This window comes from Pantherophis guttatus, chromosome 3 (genome assembly GCF_059756535.1).
Source record: "Pantherophis guttatus breed Tessera chromosome 3, ASM5975653v1, whole genome shotgun sequence".
In the NCBI taxonomy this organism is placed as follows: Eukaryota; Metazoa; Chordata; class Lepidosauria; order Squamata; family Colubridae; genus Pantherophis; species Pantherophis guttatus.
Genome location: NC_142065.1, coordinates 180,383,137 through 180,408,375, shown reverse-complemented (window position 1 = coordinate 180,408,375; position 25,239 = coordinate 180,383,137). Strand labels below are relative to the sequence as shown.

Sequence of the window (25,239 nt, the reverse complement as noted above, 5' to 3'; positions counted from 1 at the left end):
AGGTTTGCATAGTATGCCTAGATCATTATGCTTCCTGGGAATGAAACCTTAAATCAGGTGTCAAATTCACGTCATGGTGGTGTCATGTGACGTATCGGGACTTTTCCCCTTTGCTAAACTGACTGTGGGCAGTGTGTGATGCATCCAGCCCGTGGGCCAGGAGTTTGACAGCCTTACCTTAAATGCTTTGAATATAGGTTAGAGAAGGATGCATGCATTTAGATGAGGTTGAAAGTTGATTTTTTTTCCTTCCATTTTGAGTAACCAATTTTTAAACTGAACTTGGTTTGGACAATATAACCATGATAATACATTTATTAAACATCTAATTATTATTTTACATTAATTGTGACTCACTGATCAACACAATATATGTTAAAAGGAGATCAAACAAAAACATTAATTGCAAAGGAGCCTGCTCCTTGCATAATTGGGGTCTATGCTTCTTGTTTCTTGGTCTTCTTTATTTTTCCGGTTTTCTCTTCATAAATGGTTGTGCATTCAAGAGCAGCTAATTCAGCAAGCCTCTGAAGGAACTGAGATGGGGCTCCATTGGCAGGATCAGCAAATCGGTAACCTAAGAAGAAAAAAGATTCTACTTGGTTTTTATTTAATGATACACGTGTAAAAACCATCTGGAAAATACAAACTTTCGGTCATAATCAATTGGAAGACTCCACTGACATACTCCCGTCCTTTTGGCCACAACAGAAATGGCTTATTGGTGCTTTTTGGGGTGTTCTGCATTTTTACGATAAGCATATAGCCCTAGGTTTCATGATGGTTTGCCATTCAAATGCATAACCATATTCGACTAAACAAGGCTAACTGCCGACTGCCAAGAGTTTGATCCTGACCGACTCAAGGTTTTCCATCCTTCTGAGGTGGGTAAAATGACCCAGTTAAGGACAATATGTTGATGTAAACCACTCAGTGCTGTAAAGCACTGCGGAGCAGTATATGTCTTAAGTGCTGTTGCTATTTTTGAGATCAGCAAAGGTTGATTAACTTTTGCCAGTTGTGCTGTGCATTATGATAACATAGAGTACAATTGCACAAATGTGTATTAAATGTGAAAGTTGCATGCTAGCACTGATTTTTGCAGTGATGTAATTTATATAATTTATAGCCTGGATGAAGGATTTGAATTTATGTTGGTTGTGATTTAAGTCAGGTAACATAATAGAGGTTGCTTTTCCCCAGCTAGTCAGTTAAATGAAGGGTCACTGTATTAAATATTTCATTTTGATTCACTATATATACTTAGTAAACCATGGCTTAATGCAGCATATGAACAACATGGGTCAAGATTTGAATCAGGTTGCAACTTAAATCATCACCTTTCTAAATGAGTATTTTGGTAGTAGGATGCTATCAGACAGAACGAGATGGACTTTTCCAGCCCATGTGTTTTTCTGTCTGTATTTGGAACTGGAGGTAGAATGAAAAACAACTCTTAAGAGGCCAGGTGCCTCAATGCTCAAGAGTGCTAAAAAAAGAGACTGAATTCTTCCTTAACAAACGATAAATCTGGAGTCTATAAGGGAGCGGAAAGCTTGAAATATCTTTCATTTCTACTCTTAACTTTGGGGTGAAATTGTCAAAATTCATCCACTTCTGTTACCAACTAAATGCAAATATGCCACAAGCTATGTAAAATTGATAATATAGGACATCACTATAAATGCACTCAATATACATTAAAATCTGTAATTCGTAGCAGCAATCCAGATATTCTGAGAAATACAGAAATTGAACATCATAATTATTTCTGAGATTTGTGTTAGAAGTAGAGGAGAATTGTATGAGATGGTTATAAATTAGAGGCATGTGTTATTAAAATTCAAAAATGCATTTACCGGTATATTTTATCACAAATAATTACTCTTTCAAACAAATCAATTGCAGCAAAAATAAACCCCCAAAATGGGAAATTACAATGCCAAATTTTTTAATTGCAATTAACTGAAATGTGCATTTGAAGCTATTACTAAATATTGATTGCCAATATCTCCAAAACAAAGCATTTTAGGAGCTCCCTCTGCTGACAGAAGAAACTGATGTGTTTATTATCTTTCGAAATGAGTTCTCACAAATGCAGCTCATCCCCACTTTCCCTTTCTGCCCTGCTCAAAGTGGCTAAAGCTGGTGAGAGTTCTGCTTTATAGAATTCTAGCAAAAAGATCCAGAAAGGTAGTTCTGCCGGAATGACTCATTTCTTTGACTTTATCCTCCACTGATGTTTGGGAGGGAACCAGTCTTAGTGCTAGATAAGGGGTCTTGCCTTCTTAATATGGCAATATGACTGCCTACAGCAAGCTCATAAGCCTTACTCTAGTATTTTTTTAATAGGTTTTTTGTTTTTAAATCAAGGCAGAACAGACATCCACAATGTAAACACCTGCATGTCTATGAGCCTACTTTGATCATCAGAATATTTTCTTTCTCAAAGAATCTAAACCAGTGATGGCTAACCTTTTCCAGACCAAGTGGCCAAAGAGCGTGAACCCCCAAAATGTAATGCATGGAAGGCCCGCAACCCTGCGCATGAACCCCTGCATGTGTCCCACCCCCCTGTGCATGTGCGCATGGCCCCACATGCGCCCCACCACCAATGTATGCATGTGTGCCCCCATGCACGCGTCCCCCTCCCACACACATGGGAGACACCTGATGACCAGCTGGCCATTGGGAAGTGTGCATGCATGTGTGACAGAACTGAACTGATGCGACCCCTCATGTGCCCACAGAGGGCACTGTATTCCACCTGTGGCATGAGTGCCATAGGTTCGCCATCACGGATCTAAAATTTAAAGTATGGGGGGAAATTATTCTAGATTCCATTCCTTGCCCATATTTTAGAGAAAATAATATTAATAGTGAATGTAAAAACAGGAAGAAGACTTCACAATATGGGAGAGGACAGGTTGCTTACAAAATGGCTAACACCTGTGCTGGTGTTGTCCTGTCCTTTTCAAGCCTAGTAGAAGTGTGGTAGAAGTAGGAAAGAGTGGAGTAGTGAGCAGTTAATACTAGCTTTTGAGTGCTTGTGTGTTGCCAAGGGACCTGTGTGGTTGTATTGGCTCTCTTGGATTTTGGAGCCCATTGATTTGGGTATATGTAAAAGAACTCGTGATAGAGTAAAATACAGCGAATACTAATTTGCTTAATTTTTAAATAAAGGCAGAAGTAGGAAATGGCTCTTTTACCAGTCCTGTAGTTGACCCTTCCTGGAAATGAAGCCAGTCTGGAACACTTATTCAGTTTCTTCAACCTATAAATGTGCAATGAAAGGATAGCATATTTTAATTACCAATAATTATTTGTTTGTATGAAGTCAATGTTGTGGAAGGAAATTAAAATATTGATTTAATATTTCTCATGATAGATTCAGTAGCCATCACCACCCAACATTTTAAATGGTACTATATTCTTAATAAGTACTGAAATTGTAGTTGGAGATACAGAATTGTCATATAAAGTCAAATGCTGACATACTACAGGTTACAAACCATTTTGAAGGTTTAATATTGCTGAAAATAGCATTTTTATTTCATTGGATAGGATGTTTTCTTTACATTTATTGATTACATTTCCATTCTTGCCTTTATTTCAAGAGCTCAAAATCATTTAAATTTAAGAAAAAACACTCACTATCCCAAAGTCATTCAGTGCTTTCTGATTTGTGGAATTCACTCCCAAATAATCTGTGCTTATTTGTTTTCATTAAGAATGTTTATTGTGGTTTTTATTCAGATGCGGTATAATGTATTCCACAAATTTACCACATATAATCAATCAAGTATGTATTTGATTTCTCAAATCTTAAGCTTTTATTTATATCACTAGAATAACTCCTAAATTTATAACAAATGAAATGTGAAATCTGAATTGTTGAAACAAAGCAGCTATGGTAGTTTACTATATCAATCAAAAATAGCACTTAGGTAATATCAAGAGCCTTGATAGTACAGTGGTCTACGCACCCTGTTATTAACACAGCTGCCTGCAATTTTCTGCTGGTTCGAATCTCTCCAAGGCTCAAGGTTGACTCAGCCTTCCATCCTTTCTAAGGTAGGTGAAATGAGGACCCAGTTTGTGGGGGCAATAAGCTGACTTTGTATAAATATACAAAAGTATGAAGGCTATTGCTTAACGCATTGTAAGCCGCCCTGAGTCTCCGGAGAAGGGCGGCATTTTTTTTTTTTTAATTTGATTTATATGCCGCCCTTCTCCGAAGACTCAGGGCGGCTTACAATGTGCTCAGCAATAGCCTTCATCCTTTTTATATTTATACAAAGTCAGCTTATTGCCCCCACAAACTGGGTCCTCATTTCACCTACCTTAGAAAGGATGGAAGGCTGAGTCAACCTTGAGCCTTGGCGAGATTCGAACCCTGCAGTAATTGCAGGCAGCTGGTCTTAATAACCAGCTTAATAACAGGGTGCCTTAAACCCCTGTACTACCAAGGCTCTTAAATCAAAAAAAAAAAAAAAATAGCCTAGGACTTCCGGTTGGTGATTTGCAGCGACAGGGTGTTGAGTGAGAGCTCGCTGCTCCTCAACACCTTTTAACATCGCGTTTTGGGGATCCCCTCGGGGGACGCAGGACCCGGAGAGCCCTGCGGGCAAAAGAGGAAGCCAGGCAAGCGGGAAGTGGGTGCGATCACCTCTCGCTGGACCAGGCGGCTCTGCCTAACCAACGCGGTGAGCCGGCCATTGATGGCGGGCGCGAAGCAGCAATAGCCAACAAAGACGGGAAGCTAAGAAGAAGATCGGAGGTGCGGTGACAGATTCAAGCCTATTCCCCTATACCTACGATCGTGCGGCAGAGAGGGGATCGGTGGTGTCGGGAGAGGAGTGCTCGGAGCGGCGAGAGGCAGAGACGGAGAGGGTGGAGCAGCTTGTACTCCCGGCGATCCGACAAGCCGAAGAGCAGATGAGAAAACGGGGAGAGTGGATTGCGTCTGCAAGGAGCTTTGGAGAGTGTGGTGTGGTGAGAAAGTAAAAGAAAAAGGAAGACTATTGGTGTGGCTGGCTTTTGGTACTGGGATTGAGTGGAAGAAAGTAGAAGAAATACAGTGATTAGCTGTTTGAGGCTTTTAGCAAACAGGAAGTGCTTCCATTGAATCGGAAGAGTGGAACAGCAGCGGTTGAACAAGAAGACGCTCTGGCAGAGACTATTACCATCGAGTTTGGTTGGAGCCCAGCAAAGTGGGAAATTGAAGATTTCCTATTTGTACTCTAAAATTCCGTAAATACTATAAACACTATAAAACAATATACTTATACCCATATATTTATATGTTTATATCTTTCCTACCTTTCTCTTGAGTATATGTGATATTAATAAGTGAACTCTGTTTTCCTCTCTAACTTTATAATTTTATAATTAATATTAATTAGATCTCTTAAGCCATTTTATAGATATATACAAAAAAAAAAAAAGGTTGATTATATATGAGAATTTAGATTTCTATAATTATTACTAGTTAAGAGAAAAAAGGGTTGGATTTGCATCTTACTAATTAAATTATTATACAGGATTTTATATCTACTTATATTTATTGTAATTTATTTATACCTATTTATACTTATTTATATCTATTATATCTATTTATATCCAACCTTTATTAAGATCTGAACTTAGAATTTATTAGTTCACTAACTCATTGTGGTCAACTTATACAATTTAGAATATCTATCTGTATTTATCTATATCAATACTACCCATTAGGAACTGAAATTAGAATTTATTAACTTAAAATAATTACTTGTATTGCTAGCCTATAACAATTTATATATATTACTTACCCTTTTCTAAGATTGAATTTAGATTTTATTAAGTGATTAATTGATTTGTATCGATATTTTGTCTACCTATTTGGAGGAGAACTATATAATTATATAATTAGTGATTGTTAATTGCTGGAAACTTTATAGCAGCCCGCTACAGTATTTTGGAAATTTAGAACCTAGTATTAACTGGGACTTATTGAGAGTGTAGAGAGGACCAATAAAGGAGCGAAATAAAGGTCTAAGAAAGCTCCTCAGAGAAAACGTGGCAAGTGCCACTGGATGAGAATTTGGAGAAAGATAGAGGAGATAATAAGAGATCAAAAATTGGTTCTGAAAGAAATGGCAAGTCTGACCTCCACAATTGCAAAAACTGCTAAAAAAGCGACATCTATACCTACCCTAGCGATGTCTTCCCCAGCCACCCAGAAATCAGTAGAAGGTCTCCAGAAACTAGACAAACCCCCTATAACTCCTACACTGCAAACGGTACAAACATCCCTCCAGTCAATCCAAGAAACAATGCTTGCGATGCAAGAAAAACTTTTGAATAGTCACTCCGAATTAAAATCAGACATCCATGCTCTTGATTTTAAAATGAATGAGATTCAAACTGCTATTGCTAGTAACGAAAATAGAATTTTAAAAGCAGAACAAAGAATTGAAAAAAACGAGAAAAAACTGGACACAGTAGACCAAACTTTGTCGGCACAAAACAAAGAAACGGAAGACGCGCTGATCCAACTTGAGATGGACAAGGCCTCGTTTTTCTTGCGTTTCCAGAACATCCTGGAAGATAAAGATGAGGATTTAGGTGACAAGATAGCGGAGTTGATTGCAGAAACTCTGCAGCAAGACAAGCAGGAAATAATTCGTGAGATTGATGAGGTGTATAGGGTCCAGACAAATTACGTAAGAAGAAACAGACTCCCCAGAGAGGTCCATGTGCGCTTTGCTAGAAAAAAAGTTAGGGATATCCTGTATAACATAGCTCGGGAGGAAAAAATTACCTATGGGGGAAAAGAAATTAATATTCTGAAACAAATTCCGAGAAGAGTGAGGGAAAGGAGGAGAAACTATAGGTTTTTGACAAATCATCTAAACAGGAGAAATATAATTTTTAGGTGGCTTTTGCCAGAAGGACTGCAAATTTCCTGGCAAGGGAGGAAAATAAGAATTGATTGTCTAAGTGATGCCCAAGACTTTTTAGAACAACTAAGGGGAGGAGAGGAGGAACAAACCAGTAAGGAGGATAACGAGATAGTAAATACGGAAGAAGAGATATCCCAAGAGCAAATTACTAGGGAAGACATAGAAGAGGAGAAGAAAAAGGAGGATACTGAGGAAAGAGGGAAAAAATCAAGACCAGTGAGAGCAGTAACTTTAAAAGGTAAATAAGAACAAGAGACTAGAAACTAATTTCAGGAATGAACGATACCAAGATCATATCGGTAAATGTGAATGGATTAAACGATTACAAAAAAAGAAGGATAATATTGTCGAAATTGGTGAAACAAAATCCCGATATTATCTGCATCCAAGAGGTCCATATAAAAAAAGATGAAGCTGAATATTTAAATTACTGTAAATTTGGTAAAGTATTTTCCTCACTAGCTGAGAAAAGGAAAAGGGGGGTTGCTATCTATGTTAAGAAAGGAATAATGGCAGAATGTAAATATAAAGATGAAAAAGGGAGAATACTCATAGTTGAAATAATGAGAGGTAACTCTAGACTGCTATTAGTAGGGGTTTATGCACCGAATAAAAAACAAGGGAAATTTTATAGGAAACTGCAGGAACAGTTGGCAAATTGGGCACATCTTGAAATATGTATGCTAGGGGACTTTAATGGAATTGTAGATCCAAAGCTTGATTATAAGTGCGATATAACCAAAAAGAATAAAAGATCTCCCTTACCAAAGTTTTTTTTTGATTTGGTGGATGAGATAAATTTAATTGACATGTGGCGTACCTTACACCCCCAGGACAGACAATATACATTTTACTCCATCCCACAGAACTCCTGGTCCAGAATCGATATGGTTTGGGTTACTAGAAAATTGGCATTAGAAATTAAGAAAGTTAACATGGACATCAATACTTGGGCAGATCATAAGCTCCTCGAAATTAGATGGTCTCATGATACGAAGAAAATACAACAGAGATGGAGCTTAAGGACCAATCTCCTAAATGAAAAAGAGTTCACACTCAAATTGAATGAAGAAATCAAACGCTTCTTCTTAGAAAATGGAAATCGAGGGACAGCCAAAGAAATTGTGTGGGACACTATGAAGGCCTATGTCAGAGGAGTAGCCATCTCATATACTGCCTTTAAAAATAAGGAAAAAAGAAAGAGTAGAGAAGAACTTACTCAAAAATTATTACAAACTGAGGCTGAATTACAGCAACGACCGGGAGATGAGGCGACGAAACAACAGTGGTTGATGATGAGACATAGACTGAATCTATTGGACCAGGAGGAGATAGCTCAAAAAATAAGAAGATCTAAGCATTATTGTTTCGAGAACGCTAACAAGTCGGGGAGATGGCTCGCATATAAATTAAAAAAAGAGAAGGAAAAAAACCAAATACTAGCTTTAGAAGACCCACAGGGCATCCTGTTGACGAAGGAAGAAGACAAATTAGAAAGCATAAGAAAATTTTATGAATGTCTTTACAAAAATGAAGGAATTGAGTTAAACAAGGTAGAACAGTATTTGTTGGAAGCCAACCTTCCTCAAATTCCGGAAGAAGAAAAGGAAATGTTAAATGAAAAGATCACCATAGGGGAGTTAAGAACCGCCTTATCCAAAATAAAGAAGAACAAAACCCCAGGCCCTGATGGTCTCCCCGGAGAATTATATCAAAAATTTGATGATGCTCTGAAATTGGAATTGTTAGAAATTTTAAATGATGTTATTGCTGGTATAACAATCCCAGACTCCTGGAGGGAAGCGTACCTGACGATCATTCTGAAAGAAGGTGCCGACCCGAAGCAGATCTCCAACTATAGACCTATCTCACTGCTTAACGCAGATTACAAATTATTTATGACTATAATAGCGGAGAGATTCAAGAAAATTTTAAACCGATGGATACATAAGGATCAAAATGGTTTTCTCCCAGGGAGACAGATTAGAGACAATCTGAGAACAGTCCTAAATACTTTTGAATATTATGAACAACACCCTGGAAAACAGATGGCTTTAATGTTTGTCGATGCCCAAAAGGCATTCGACAACCTGAATTGGACCTTCATGATAAACCAAATAGATCTAATGGGATTCGGGACTAACTTTAGGAGGATGATAGAGAATATTTACCAAAATCAGAGGGCAAATATATTAGTTAACGGAGGCAGAACCCAGACATTTCAGATCCAAAGAGGAGTTAGGCAGGGATGTCCCCTATCCCCCTTACTTTACATTCTAGCATTAGAGGTCTTACTTAGAAGGATTAGAACTAATGAAAATATCAAAGGCTTGAAGATTAGGAAGGAAATATTTAAAACACAGGCTTTTGCGGACGACGTTGCCTTCATAATAGAAGACCCATTAGATACCAGCTTAAAATTAATGCAGGAAGTTCAGAATTATGGAGAAGTCGCGGGCTTTAAACTTAATAAGAACAAAACCAAAATAATTGTGAAAAATATGACAAACCTACAAACGAAAGAATTAGAAGATTTATTAGGCCTCCAGGTAGTTAAGAAGATAAAATATCTGGGAATATGGATTACGGCGAGACTCTCTTCATTAAAAGATGATAACTATATCCCGTTATTGCAGAAAACTAATCAAGATCTTGATAGGTGGAGGAGGCTTAAATTGTCCCTGACTGGTAAAATTGCGGCGATCAAAATGAATATTTTACCGAAATTTCTATTTCTATTTCAAAATATACCGATATCACTAGATAAAAAATTTTTTTTGGATCTGAATAAACATATCAGGAATTTTCTGTGGGAGGGTAAGAAATCGAGGATTTCTCTCAAGACACTTCAAGGGAAAAGAAATTTGGGAGGGTTCGGGCTCCCTGACTGGGAATTATATCAAAAGGCGGCAAAAATAATTTGGATAAAGGAGTGGATCAAATTACAAGAAGGTAGAATCTTAACACTAGAAGGACACGATCTCCTTGAAGGATGGCACGCTTACCTCTGGGATATAAAGGATAGGAAGAAAACTCATTTCCATAAACATAAAATTAGAGAGACATTGATTCGTACGTGGCTGGAAATTAGACAGAAGATATATACCAAGGTTCCTAGCTGGTTGTCGATTATGGATGCTCTAGTGGCCCCAAATAGAAGAGAGAACTATAAAATGGGCACATATAAGGATATCTTGGATGAAGAAGGGAAGCTCAAACCCTTGGAAGTACTGAGGGACCAGGGGTTTATTCTAGATTGGTGGAAATATCTTCAGATTAAGTCTAGATTTCAAGAAGATAGAGATAAATGTGGTATTGAAATGAAATATGGATATTTTGACAAAATTATTTGGGGACCAGATAAGAAAATGCTATCGAAAATCTATAACTTTATATTAGATGAGGATAGAGCCGAGAAGATAGCTAAAAATCAGCTAAGCATTTGGGAGAAAAATTTAGGATATGGCCTTAATTTCAATGACTGGGAGATAGCTTGGAACAGAAATCTCAAAATAACGAAATCGGTAACATTCAGGGAAAATCACTACAAAATGCTGCATAGGTGGTACCTAGCCCCGGACAGGCTGGCCAAAATATTTCCAAATTCTTCTGCTTTATGTTGGAAATGTGGAAAGACGGTCGGCACCTTTTACCATCTGTGGTGGACTTGCCCTGAGACCAAAAAGTTTTGGTTAAAGATTCGACTCTGGCTCTCGGAAATAATGGGACAAGAGATAGCCCTGGCCCCGGAACCCTTCCTCTTAGGTATGATTGAAGATGGCCTCGACAACAATAAAACCCAACTGGCAATTCAAATTATTACTGCGGCTAGATTAGCCTTTGCGAAACTCTGGAAATCCAACTCTACCCCCTCTGAAGAAACATTAATAAATAAAATTCTAGAGTGCGCAGAGATGGCCAAATTGACGAGCGAGCTAAAAAATGAAGAGAATTTTAAGTACTACGAAGTATGGGGAATTTGGTATAACTGGTTAAAGAATAGGATAAAAATACGATAATAGGCTACGATTTGTTAGACACCCGAAATGGACTTAATTGTATAGAAATGTAGAGAATTGTATAGAACTGCATATTGTATAGCTATGGATGGAATTCATTTAATGTTTGATCTATGAAATGTGTAAACATTGCACCTCGGATCAAGATTGTGATTGTACATTGTCTTTTTAAAAATTGGAAAATTCAATAAAGTATTTAAAAAAAAAAAAAAAAATAGCCTAGCAAAAAATTTAAAAAACTCCTAACTTTCAGCATTTCACTAGAGAGTTAGCTATCTTTGCGCTTTCAAACCGCCTTACCTCACAGTATCCAACTCTCCAGCTTGACAGTGTGGTTTGGAGTTCTTCAGAGGTGCTGATATGCAAGGCACTTCTTTTTTGGTTGGGTGTCCCATGGCAATGTCTCCCCTGTAAAGCATGATAATACATCACAGATGTGAGTGAATTAAATCTGCCTTCTAAAATCACTTATTTTTCACAATTTGTAATGTGGAAAGTGCTTATGGCCTTGTATCTTCTAGATCAATGTTTCTCAATCTTTGTAACTTTAAGATGTGTAAACTTCAACTCCTAGAATTCCCCAGCCAGCATCTTCAGCTTGCCAAGGTTGAGAAATACTAATCTAGATGTTTGAACTATGACTCCCAGAGTTCAAAACCATCTGGCAATGATGGCTAGGATTAAGGAAAATGGAAATGAAATATATCTAGACGAACCAAGCAAAGTATCTGAGAAAACTGTATTATGAGAATATTCAATTACATAAAATTTATTCTTTATCATATCTGACACTTTAAGCTACACTGAATTCAATTGTGACCATCCCCTAATTTTTGGTATTGCACAAAAATACCAATTAAAATATTTGTTAAAGGAACTGTATACTGGGAAGCTTGAATAGATAAGATTTTGTCTTTGGAGATAATGATTTCCCTAAGATAACCTAAACTTCTGATAACTACATAAGCAAGTCCATATAGTTTTCTTGGCAAATAGTCCAGTTTGCTATTGCTTTCTTCAGTTTTTGTTTTTGTTTGATTTTGCAGTCTAATCTATAGATCTGGAATTTCCATCCAAATACTAATCAAATTTGATCTTGATTAGCTCTTGGTTAGTTGATTAGCTCTGATCTAATTACATCAGCCACAGTTGATTAGATGCTGCCATCTATTGGATAAGTCATAATGAGCAATTTCAAAGTACCACTCTTGTATAATCTTTAATGTACAATTACACAACTGATGAACACCAGTATGCACTTTTGTTCTCCAACCACAATTATTAGAAAGATGGGTTCAACTATCTTCAATATCTGGCAAGTAATTTGATTTTGTGGACCCTCCAGGAGTCTTTGGACCACACTTTTAAAAACACTGATTTAGACAGTTGCAGTAGTAGTAATAGTTTTCTTTATTATGTGCTTATCACTAAATGCAATACATGAAAGAAAACAATTAAAACAATGCATCTCAATTAATCATACTATGAAATAATATGATCTGCCTTTTAACTAGAAGGCTTATAACTGTTTGAGTAGATCAGACCATGAAAATTAACCTCACAGGAAGACTGGTACTACACTTTATTTAGATTATATTTAAATAAGAGAATCTTAAAAGTCAGGTTATGCTCTACCCCTCCTCCTTATACTTCAAAGAGCTAGGGAGGTACTTGCCTAAGCTGCTTATGAATATTATCTTGCTTCCCAAGATTTATGAACTTTTCATCCTCCAGAAGTTGTGGGTGCTCCAACATTGGAGGTTTTTACGAAGAGATAGGACAATCATTTCTCTGACCAGTGGATCCCCCTATGTTATTCTGTTCTGCTATTCTGCTTTTTTTCTAAGTAACAGTTCTTACATATTTCTTGCTCTATACAATAACATAGAATACTTCTATACATTTAAAATGACAGGTAAGTTTTTTTTTTTTAAGTAATAAACCAATTCCATAGGGGTCCATGGAAAAGAATGTTTATATTTTTTTAAATGATCTGATTCCAAGTGTAAGCTTGATGGAAGCCTCGTGTCTACTCAAGCTACCCCTTGTATTGGCTTTTTTAGAACAATGTCTACCAGAAATAGACTGTCTACTTCAATTGCTTTTTTAAAAAATGTCAATGCTGATTCCTGGCAAGGTGTTTCAGAAGTAGTTTGCCATTGCCTGCTTCTTAGGACTGAGAGAGAATGACTAGCCCAAGATCCTCAGCTGGCCTTTTGCCCAAACTTGGACTAGAATTCACAAGTGTCCTGGTTTTTAGTGTGGTGCCTTAACCAGGACACCAAACTGGCTCTTGATCTTAAGCTTTGTAGGATTGCAATTGACCAATTTGAGGAATATAAAAGAAGGGAAATGTTAAGGATCAGAACAGATCTCTTTAGTTTTCTAAACTCTTCCGGCTGCTCCAAAAACAACTGCCTCTTTCTAAAAGGGACCAAAAAATTGTCCTCGCCCATGCCAGTGATATTCTGGGACTGTAAAATAGGTATGTAGGTAATATATATGGCCTACAGTTTGCTCACATAAGGAATATAATATTACAGTAAAGTAAGTTCCTTTCAAAAAGAAATTAAGCCTTACCTGCTTTTGTAGTAGCCTTCAAAAAAACTTTGAGATAGAGTAGATGGAAGCAAATATAAAGGTGGCAATCTGGAATCTTCATTACCATAAGAGCTAAAATGATGAAAATAATAACAATAAAGACTAGCATTAGCAGTTGAAACACTTAGGAAATGACAATGACTGATCAGTGTCCCACTTCCTTCTTCCCCTTTGATCTAGCCACCAGAGTAAACTCCTACTCATTCTAAACTAGACAATAATGAATATTGCAAATTAACTTTGTTGTTGCCTTACCAGGCAGTTTATGAATTGCTATCCTATTTTAGTTTATTGAATGCTTTGTCACAGATTGTTTGTTCAGATGTTATTCTAACAGCATTTTAATAGTTTATCATGAACTGCTTTGGGTACAGTTTATTGGAAATTAGTTAAGAGTAAAAGCCTTAAACTGAGGTCCTTTATGGCATAGACAGGACATTATTTGTATTTACCACTTTATTACTTTTTTCTTAAAAAAAACACAAGAATTAGGACCAACTCTGGAATATGGGTAATAATCTGAGTCTAAAAGAAAGTATTTTACTCAGGAATAGCATCTTGACAACAATCATAGTGACTCTTGGGTGCTAACCTTATACTGCTATAATTTCTAAGGACTGTCGGTTAACATCAGAAATACAAATACCATACTTTCCGGAGTATAAGACACACTCCCCTCCCCCCCCCAAATAGGGTGGAAATGTTGGTGTGTCTTATACACTGAATACTGCCATTTTTGGCCTCCCAAACCTCGCCCCATGCATCCCGTTTTTGAAAAAAAATGGGACTATTTTAGCAAAAACGGGGTGCACAGAGGCTTTGAGAGGCCTGCAGAGTGCTCCTGTGGACTGGGGAGGGCAAAAACGTTTTTCTTCTTGCTTATCTTTTTGAAATCTTGGTGCGTCTTATATACTGGTGCGTCTTATAGTCCAAAAAATACGGTAATACAATAATGGGATCATCATTGATCCATGAATCACGGGAGCTGTTAATACCTATTCTTTGTAAAGTATTTTGGTGGTATCAAAAGAACTATACAAACAAGGATAATTTGGGAATGAAATGGCACTTATGATTCTGTAAATTATTCTGTGCAGTACAATCTGAGAAATAAAATTTGCATATTCCTCATATTAAAACCCAAAGTAAAATAATATACCTGTTTGGAAATTTATTAGCACAACTTTGTGTCATTTGTATAACAGGAAGGGGATTTGGTATTGCAGGATATTCCTCCGTACTCTGAGAAAGACACTGCATTGCAGTATTTTCATTGGAATCACTCAAGCCATATGCAGAAACATACTCTGGTTAGGGAAATAATTCAAAATAGGAAACATGAAATATCACATCAGAATTTCAATACTCTAACCTTAATTATAAATGCATAGAAATCAAGCACTGAAATCAATGAGAGAAATATCTCCAGAATAAATAAGGATATGTTTACCTACAGATACTTTCAACTTGGCTGTCTAGGGAAAAAACCCAAAATACAACAGAAACAATCCTCAATAATGGGAGCATCTTCTATGAAATCATTTTTAGATATATAAATGCTCAAAATAGAAGAGAGGAAACAAAAACGAAAAGCTGTCTTCATCATGACAACTCCGTTCCCATCATCTGCTTGAAACATGCAGACAAGAAAGCTGTAACGGAAATATAAATTACACAGAGTTCCATAAGACTTACTCCCAGGTATGTTTATATAGATATTACTTACTATTTTTCAAGTTGCGGACTTTTGCTAATGCCAATAAATCTGTCCACAACTCTAATTTAGAAGGTCCCAACAGTCGGCAGAAGATAGAGAACAGTTAGCAGTGCCAGAAACTAATCCTTTCCCATTCCCACCCTCTCCAAACTTCTACTCATATACTATAGGGAAGTGATGGCTAACCTTATTGTCATGTGCCAAAAGCGGGGGGGAGCACAGTGGGGTCATGTGTGCGCGTGCCCACACCCATAATTCAATGCACATGTGACACCCCCCCACTCCCCCTGCTTTTGGCACACAATGGCACTGTGGGCCCGGTAGGCCCGATTTTCACCCTCGCAAGGCTCCAGAGGCTTTCTTGGAGCCTGGGGAGGGCAAAAACAACCTTCCCCATACCCCCGGAGGCCCTTCGGAGGTCGGAAACAGCCCGTTTCCCGACTTCCGGTGGGACCAGAAGGCCCGAAAATCAGCTAGCTGCACGCATATGCACGCTGGAGCTGAGCTAGGGCAATGCTCGCATGCCCACAGATATGGCTCCACGTACCACCTGTAGCACCCGTGCCATAGGTTCGCCATCACGGCTGTAGGGTAAGAACTGGGTATGCTTTTTATGCTTATTGGACTTGGAAAGAAAACAGAGTTTTCAACAGCCTCTCAGAATGTAACCTGTTTGTAACTAGAGTGCTGTCTGTATAGAACTGCATCCTAAGTAGATAGACCTAAATACATCCATCTTAGAAAGCTTTGAATGACAATATCCTCAAACGTAAGGAAAAATCCTTCCAAAAAAGAACTATAAACAAATTTGAATATGCTAATCTTAATCATATGCTGCTAATATTTTTATAGTTATTACTTAAACTGTAAATATAACAGACTTATTTTATTTACATAAAAAAATTATATAATTGCCTTCAGGCTTGCTTCCCAAACAATTGACAAATGCTCAAATGTAAGACATCAAACATAGCAAAACAATAACTCAAAACACTAATAAATCTGTGGAAGAAAGACTCTGAAATCTTTTTAAATATGTAACATCATGACAACACCGGTATAAAAATACACTACTAGATTTAATAAGTATTAAATTTTCTGCAAAATTGTTATAATATGTTTTACCTTGTTTAATTCTTTTTGTCTTTAAAACTGCATTTTTCCAACTATCCATAAATGGTTCACTTTCAAATAATTTTCCTTTATGATCCAGGAATTTATTATCAGGTGCCAGGAATGGTAATTTTCTTTCTTTTGGGATTGGCTGTAAAGTGGCATGTTTCCTATTTCAGACAGAAAAATGGAACATCATGGGCATATGTAAACAACAAATAAGTATAATGTTTTTCAAATGTTATAAAGCACAAATATATTTCTGATAAACAAGTCACTAAAGAATCTGGTTACAATTTCAAACACACCTTCCTTTTTTGGGGGGGTAACCAAGGCCCTTTCTTAGAGGTGGGAATACAACTTCTGGAATTCCAAGACAAACAGGGCCAATGGAGGATGAAATACTTGCCAATAGATCTGAAGAGACCAAGTTATAGAAACTTCCTTAACTGATCATCCCTAAGCAATATTGGTTCAGTTAACTGACAGGTTCTATACACTATAATGGGTAGTTTTAAACGTTATACTTTTAGGAATCTGTTTCTATATCAATAGTTTTATGTGAAACTCCTAAACAGCCATGGTATATTAAAGGAGTGTGGAAAATCTTCAAGGGTAGTGTTCTTGCACTTTGTATGTGATCTTGTATGTAGTCCATACAAAGAACCTTTCATGCATGTAGTAAGAGTAGGCAAGCTAGCTTTCAGAGATTTCAGTACTATTTTTATTAATTTATTAAGGAAATTGAATGACTCTCTTTAGAAATCAAGGGTCTTAGGCAAGAAATAATCTTCCAAAAACAGAAGTTTGATTTATTAAAGAAACAGATCTTATACTACCATTGCTATCACTGTCTTAGCTATCGATTCTTTTATACACGTTTCAGTTTTAACGTTTCCAAATAGGTATTTCAGTTTGTTCAATTTCTCTCTAACCTAAAATAGCAAATGGTGTATCCCAAATATACTTATCTAGCAAAATATGTTTTATTAAGAATAATTATAATAAATTCCAACGTGCCATAAAAAAAGGTAAAAAATAACATGTCTTTCTCAAAATCATCATCCAAGAAAAATATGCCACAATTATAACCTCATGACTACATTCAATAGAAAAATACTTTGCTAATAATTTCTACCCATTATTATTTTGGTTCAGACATTGATTGATTATTGTCTGTGCCATCAAGCTGTTGTTAACTCTTTGGGATCACATAAACAGATTTCCTCCATGACAATCTTTCAGATCTTCCAACAATGACCTCATTGCTGCTGTAACTAAGTCTATCTTGCTGCTAGTAATTCTTTCTTTCTGGTCTTCTTTCTTTCACTTTTTCCAGCATTAGAGCTTCTCCAGAGAGTTAGTCTGTGCATACTGTGTTCACAGTGGGGTAATTTGAGCCAGGGCATCTGTGCCTTGAGTGGGAATTCTGGCTGGATTTTGCTCCATGCTCCATTGGTTTGTTTTCTTGGCTGTTCATGGTATTCTCAGGAGTCTTCTCTAACAGCAAAGTTTCAAAAAGTGCCCAAAGTATTCAATTCTGCTTCTTCACAATCCAACTTTTGCTTCAAGTGTCATATGGAATATGATCTTTGTAGGTATAGACTCATCATGGCATTTGTGTATCGTTTCTACAGCTTTCACATATATTTTCTACCAAGTACTAGTTTGCAGTGTATTTCTTGATCAGATATAGCAAATAGTAATTTAGGAGAATTTCATGCTCTCATACCACTTATCTTTGAGTCCCTCTTTTTATCCCACTCCCTTATTTAAAAAAAGAGTGAACTGTCTGCCTCAGCTAAGAGCTACAAATATATTTATCTGGAAATGCTAGATTAGAGTAGACTAGAAGTATCATGTTTTCTATAACAATAAACCATTTTAAGATTTAAAAAAAAGAATTTAATTGATCCTGGTTTAAAATACTTACCATTTTGGAAAACGAGAGATCTTCGGGAGTTTGCCATTATCTACCTGTAAATCTGCAATGAAATATTTTGCTTTCATTTGAAAATGTAAAAAAAATCACGACTTTTTTTTAAAAAAATCTGTATTGGGGAAAAAAGTAAATATTTTATAGAATAATGAAAAAAGTATTTGTATTAAACATAGCTATAATTTTTCCCTTCTTTTTTAGACAAATAATTCAAATCAAATTCTTACATATATAATTAAGCAAAGGGGGAAAGAGATATTTTATCAAATGACAGCTATAATTTTGTTTAGTAACAAAACACTTTCTATAGTATTGGCATCCCAAAGTAAATATAATAATAACACAGAACCGTGATGGCGAATCTATGGCAGTGGCCCCCCTGTCGGCACGTGAGCCATCGCCCCAGTTCAGCTCCGCCGCACATGCGTGCATGCCTCCCGCTGGCCAGCTGCTCTTCGCGCATGTGCAGGGGTGAAGCACATGCAGGGGAGCTGTGCATGCATGCACAGGGGACGGGGTGCATGTGGAGAGCAGACTGCATGCACAAGGGCCACATGTGCATGCACGGGGTAGGGCGCATGTGGGGAGTCTGCACATGGGGCCATGCGTGAATTGCATTTTGGGGTTCAGGCACATGCACATTCATGTGCATGCACACTGGGGGCATTCGGTCCAGAAAAGGTTAGCCATCACTGATACAGAACATTAACTAATAAAGTTGCAAGTACTGGAGAAACAATTTAAAGCATTTAGCCCTGTGATGGTGAACCTATGGCACGCGTTCCACAGCTGGCACACAGAGCCCTCTCTGCGGGTATGCGAGGTGTCCACTGCACATGCACGCGCATGCCTCCTGCTAGCCAGCTGATTTTCGGGATGCGCAGGGGCAGGACGTATGTGGGAGACATGCACGCATGCACGGGGGGAGCGGCATGAGTGTTTCAGAAGTACAGAAACAGGCCCATTTCCAGCCTCTGGAGGGCCTCCGGAACCTGAAGGAGGGCGTTTTCACCCTCCCTGAGGCTCGGAAAAAGCATCCAGAGCCTGGGGAGGGCGAAAAACAGACCTCCCGGAAGTTCCCAAAGTTTCCAGCCTCCGGAGTGTCTCCAGAGCCCAGAGTAGGCCATTTTCGCTCTCCCGGAGGCTTGAGGAAAGCCTCCAGAGCCTGGGGAGGATGAAAACACCCCCCCCGCCGTGGTGCAGGTTGCTAACATTTTTGAATCCTGCCCCTTTTGTGTATGCGTGGGGGTCGCGTGGGGGGTCAGATAGGCATGTGCAAGGGCACATTCCATTATGGGTGCCAGCACGCATGTGCGCTTTTGGCACCCAAAGAGAAAAAGGTTAGCCATCACTGATTTAGCCTATTTATAAAATAGATCTAAATTGTTTAACAAATCCATACTTACTGAAATATTTTATATATCTATGCCTATATCTAGATTCCACACAAGACAAAATAATCAAAATCAGTAAAAACACAGAAACCCCAGAATATCTCATTAAATCTTTCCTGCAAGGCACTAACATAACTTTCCCAGCTCTGATGCTCCCTGGATAAAGAGGATTACTATTCACATCAAGCCTAGCCCCAAACCTTTTGAGGAAATAAAATACTAAACTAGCAATAAAACATGTTGAAATATCTGGGCGATAAAAATAATTGTTCTCCTGAAATCAACAAAGGTATCATAACTGGCACTATGTGTACTTTTTTAGGGAGGACATTCCACATCAATACTCAGATAAGGTTGGTCAGTCTGTGCTGAACATAAAGTGTCAAGGGACACAAAAAAAAGAACCTCAGATAACAAATAAAAAGTTCAGCCAAGCTCATGTCTCCAGTTAGTTGGCGAGACGTATGCACTGCATTTTGTAATACAGGTAGGTTACGATCATTCAATCAGTGACTAATCAAGTTACGACAGTGCTGAATGAAGGACTTATGATGAGTCCTCAGAATTTTGGCTATCACATTCTCCCTGTGGTCATAAGATTGTGATCTAGGTACTTTGCCCAACTCACAATTATGTGGCAGCAAGCTTTGGTCATGAGGTTGTGCTTTCTGACATTGCATGCTGGCTTCCCACAAGCAAAGTCTATGGGGAAGCCAACAGAAAATTGGAAGTCACAATGCATAAGGTTTTCACTTAACAACTTGTATGATCTTCATTTAACAACAATAACAGAGACTGCTGGAATTACTATCACTAAACAATGCTGTCATGTCATATCATGCTTTATGACTGCATTGTTTAGCCATAGACTTCTCAATCCCAATTGCTGTCATACCCAGAGGGCTACCTTTAACTAAAGATTTTCTACCAAGCTTTTAGACAAATCCTTGTACTGGAGGATTCTTCAACTTGTCATGCATCTCAACATCCACTGCAGAATAAATCCAAACAACTGTTGAAAACATCAGTAAATTATTAATGGATTGTAATTTGTAAGATTGTTTATCAGTGGTTTCATTCTAAAAGGAGCCTTGAACACAATATAAATAACAGGGAGGATATGAAATTTTGGTGTTGGTGTTTTGGTTACAATATTACATTATTATACTAGAAAAAGGAAGTCATAGTTTCCAAACTGACAATGATGTATTTAACAAAATTGTTTATCAGATAATACAAATAATCCTCATTTAATGATAGCAATTGGGAATGTAATTTCCATCGCTAAACAATGCAGTCATAAAGCAGGACACCCCATGATTGAGTCCTTAGAATGAGTTATAAGTACTGGCATGTATGTGTGGAGGAGACAGAGTGTGTGTGAATGTGTGTAATGTATGAGATTTATTCCTTTCTGTATGAACTAGTTATTTTATTGAATTATATAAATATTTTCTTTTCTCCCCAATAATATAGTATATATTTTTACTATTAAAATTAATTATCCAAATAAAATACTGTGTAAGGTACTTCTCAACTTACAACTATTTGTTTAGTGACCATTTTCAGAACAATGGCACTGAAAAAAGTGACTTCCGACTGTTTTTCACAGAACAGTTGCAGCATCTTATGGTCACGTGATCAAAATTTGGCTGCTTGGCAACTAGCATGTATTTATGACAGTTGCAGTATCCTGGGGTCATGTGTTCACCTTTTGCGATCTTCTGACAAGCAAAGTCAGTGGGGAAATCAGATTCACTTAACAACCATGTTACTAACTTAAGAATTGGATTCATTCACTTAACAGCGAATTAAAATGGGGTTAAACTCACTTAACAACTATTTTGCTTAGCAATGGAAATTTGAGGCTCAAATGTGTTTGTAAATTGAGAACTATGTGTAGAAAACTGAGACAAATACCCATAAGGGATGTAATGCTTAATAATTTTAAATATATATAATTCTATTATAAATTCCTAGTATAAAAGGACTAAAAATAAAATTGCTGTAGAAGAGACTAAATCAGACCTTGGTTCTGGCATTTTATATAACTTGCACAGCATTTTACAATTTTCCACCTGGAATGCATTCAGTGCTAAAGAATATAAATATGTACTTAAATGCTTGGTACTTTTGGAAGGCAGCTTTACTACTTTGTCTTGGGATTGGCAGCTGTGAAAAAAAGATTATACTCTCCTAGCAAAGACAGGTTTACAGTGGATCCCAATTGCCATATCTTAAGGCTATTCTTTGAACGGTGTGGCTTAATGAGATTTTTCTTCAGCTTCTAATGCTAGGTAAATCATGTAAAATGCAAAGCAGAATCCTTGATCATGAGAAACAAAAATTGCAGTCTTCAGATCCAGCAGCCTTATTAGTCCAATTCAAAAGTAACTGGGTTTAATGTTTATTAGAACAAGCAGGTTGTTTAAAGCTGCACTGAAATATGAGGATAGTTAATTATGGAGCTACCAGAACTATACCTGGTTATATAGTTTAGCTAGACAATCTGTGCATTGTTGGGTCATTTCAGAGCTACAGTATTTCCTTAGCAGGTTTCTGAACACTTTCAACAATGACAGGGATTCTAATGTACAGAGATTCTATGTCTTTGACTTATGAACCACTTGTTTAGCAACTGTTTAAAGTTTTAGGAGTATATACATAGATGGATCTTACCAATACATAGTAGTTCTGCCTGTACAGTTAACCAATCTTTTGAATGATTACCTTGCTATTACAGCATTTCCTCACAATGTTCAAAATAAAGCAATTAACCAATTGAAAAGAAGGCTAAATTTCTAACTTTCTGATTTTGTGTTCCAACCAAGGCTATCATTCAAATTTTCCAAATCAATAATTTTCTCAAACCACATTTCAAGCTTCCCAATGTCTTGATTTGCAAAATCGCACCATCCACATTCTTGCTCAGTTATTTCAACTAGAAAGTCATACTCTATTAACTTTAGACAATAGCTTTTTTAGCTCCATGGTCAGTCACTATAGTCTAAAGTTTTTAAATTTATCTATTGGGGAAAAAAGCTGTTAAGAAAAACCCAGTAGGAACAGATCCAAGTCCCATTTATTCTGGCATTCTATTCTCACAATGACCAACCAAAACACCATGTTAGCTAGGGAATTCTGGGAATTGAAGTCTTTGTATCTTAAATTGCCAAGGTTGAGAAACACTAGTATAAGTAGTGGTGATCCTCCTTCCAAATTCTCTTTTAAATTTGTACATTTTTTTGGCAGAAAATTCTTTAAAAGAATGTTATTTTTTATATGTTGTGAATCTTCCATTATTCAGTTTTACTGTATGCATTCTCAAATATTATGATAAACATTGTTTCTAAATGACACATTTTTATACACGAGAGGTCAACATAACAATTATAAACATTTGCAGTACTATTATTCCTATTACCATTTGTCCCTTACAAATAATTGGCACTCCCACTTTTTACATTACTGTTATACTTCACTAAATCAGTTTTGTTAGTTCCAGTCTGATTTTGTAATGCTTCATTTCTGTCAAGCTTCATTCTGATAAAATGAAATTTGTTTTTGCATTAATTTTATGTAAAATAAAGTGAATACAGTAAAAAGTATGCTTAAGCATCAGTAGTACATTATTTTCTGCAGCTAATCGTGCCTTTTTTTTAACATCTGGCATTTTTAGGCTACAGTCCAATACAGTAGTCCTTGACCATAACTGAGTTCAACTTTTTTGTTGCTAAGCAAAACAGTTGTTAAGTGAGTTTTGCTCCATTTTACAACCTTTCTTGCCACAGTTGTTAAGCGAATCAACCCAATTGTTAAGTTAGTTAACACGATTAAGTGAATCTGGCTTCTCCATTGACTTTGCTTGCCAATAGGTCGCAAAAGTGGTCACATGACCCTGGAACATTGCAACATCATAAATACATACTACCAGTTGCTGAGTGCCTGAATTTTGACAATGTGATATGGTGCAATGGTCATGTGAAAAATGGTCGTAAATCACTGTTTTCAGTGCCACTGTAATTTAAACTAAAAAAATAGTCTGAGAAGTACCTGCATGCTGTATTTTGAGTATCAATCTTACTTAGTTCAGTGAAAATTGTAACTCTGGCTTCAAACACTATTCTACTCCATGGTTTGTTTTAACTACAGCTTCTTGAAATGACTAGACTCACCTTGGTAAAGGTATGTTTAAATATCATAATAGCTGGACTTACACATCCAAACCATCAAACACATTTTCACTTAATTTTTATTTATTAAATTTATATGCTGTTCGTCTCACTATCCAAAGTGGACTATACTTAGCATTTGGAAGGGCCTGAGGGCTGCAATTACTGGTAAGTGAGATGATGCCACCAATAAGTAAGGGCAAGAATTTTGTTTTGTTTTTCTTTGGTATTTAGAAGATCAGACCTAATTAGTCCTTAGACAGGAGACTATAAAAAAAATCTGAGGTTAGAAAGCAATTTATTTACTGAAATGGCTATTTTAGGAAGGAATTGTATAAAAGACTGGAAACCTATAGATTTTTTTTGCCAAAAATGGATAAAAGTTATGATATGGGAATTTACTGATTAAAAAGGGTGGTTTATGGGAAGAATGGAACCATGTTACATCATTTGGGAGAGTGGAAATGGCAATAATTATGTTTGCAAGTGTTGGCAAGAAGATTGGAAGTGGCTTGTTTAAATATTCTCATTTTTTTCCCGCTTCCTTTTCACTTTTTCATCGTTTTTATCTCTTTTCCCTTCCAATGTTCTCTTTATGTTTCCGTAGTTTTTAATCCTGTCCAACATTCTTTTTCTATAAAAATGAGACAAAAGGAAACACCTGTGTCTTCAGCAACATGGATACAGCACACCCCGGCGTCGTTAGGGTTCCAGCTCAACTCAACATACCCTTTTGTTAACCAAAACCTGCAAGATTCGCGCCTCAAAATGTTGCTATATAAACTCCGCCATCCAAACAAGGTCAGATGGGCAGCAAAAAAGGAGGTTCGGAGGTTGCCTACCTGGGTCTGAGCCCCATGTGACTTCTCCATGTGTATTCATAGGCGCGTGCCATTTTGTGATAAAGTCCAAATAACCCATTCCTTTTATTATTATTTTTTAAAAAAAACACCTTGTAAGGTAAGCTAGCATTGTTACCCCTGTGCCAGGTAACACTCCAAACAAACCCTTTTGCCGAGTTTCCCTTTTCTTTCAGCTACCCTCCCCCACGTCCCGCACCCCGCCGGGCTCCCTCACGCACCGCGTTGCTCGAGGTGGGAGCGTTGCTGGCTGCTACTCATAGCGAGGGCTCATCGCTCCCGAGGGCGAAAGGCAACGGAGGACGAGGGGCGAACCGACACCCAAATCCCTCGTCTCTGCAGAACTGGGGGAGACGGAAGCTACCCGAGACGCTCATGATCCCCCGCGGCGGCCGGCACCCAGAGGGCGGCGGCACCGGCTGCGGCGGCAGCAGCAGCATTCTTGCCTTTCCGGTTTTTGTTACCGCGTCGCCGGCC

General features: G+C 37.4%; 1 protein-coding gene across 2 annotated transcripts; it reads right to left on the bottom strand.

Annotated features, from left to right (window-relative positions):
• Positions 1-297: 297 nt before the first annotated feature.
• On the bottom strand, positions 298-25,239 carry C3H8orf89 (chromosome 3 C8orf89 homolog). Of its 2 annotated transcripts, none has more exons than XM_034429975.3 (8): positions 24,984-25,239; positions 18,331-18,382; positions 16,410-16,567; positions 14,727-14,874; positions 13,547-13,639; positions 11,267-11,374; positions 3,210-3,274; positions 298-577 (listed from the first exon to the last, which is right to left on the bottom strand). In XM_034429975.3, exons 1-8 carry the CDS (start codon positions 25,021-25,023, stop codon positions 438-440), a joined length of 804 nt encoding a protein of 267 aa, XP_034285866.2. In that variant the 5' UTR covers positions 25,024-25,239; the 3' UTR covers positions 298-437. The 2 variants fall into 2 exon arrangements, with proteins under 2 accessions (XP_034285866.2, XP_034285865.2); XM_034429974.3 differs by lacking the exon at positions 24,984-25,239 and adding an exon at positions 20,359-20,425.

Bases quoted from the DNA above. Each gene is read 5' to 3' on its own strand.
- C3H8orf89 (XM_034429974.3), bottom strand. From the start codon at position 20,410: ATGCAATGTCAGAAAGCACAACCTCATGACCAAAGCTTGCTGCCACAT. The intron at 14,875-16,409 runs GTAAAACATATT...TTCCCTAACCAG, and splicing joins GACAAAAAGAATTAAACAAG to AGTATGTTTCTGCATATGGC. The intron at 11,375-13,546 runs GTAAGGCTTAAT...CATGCTTTACAG, and splicing joins GAAGGCTACTACAAAAGCAG to GGGAGACATTGCCATGGGAC.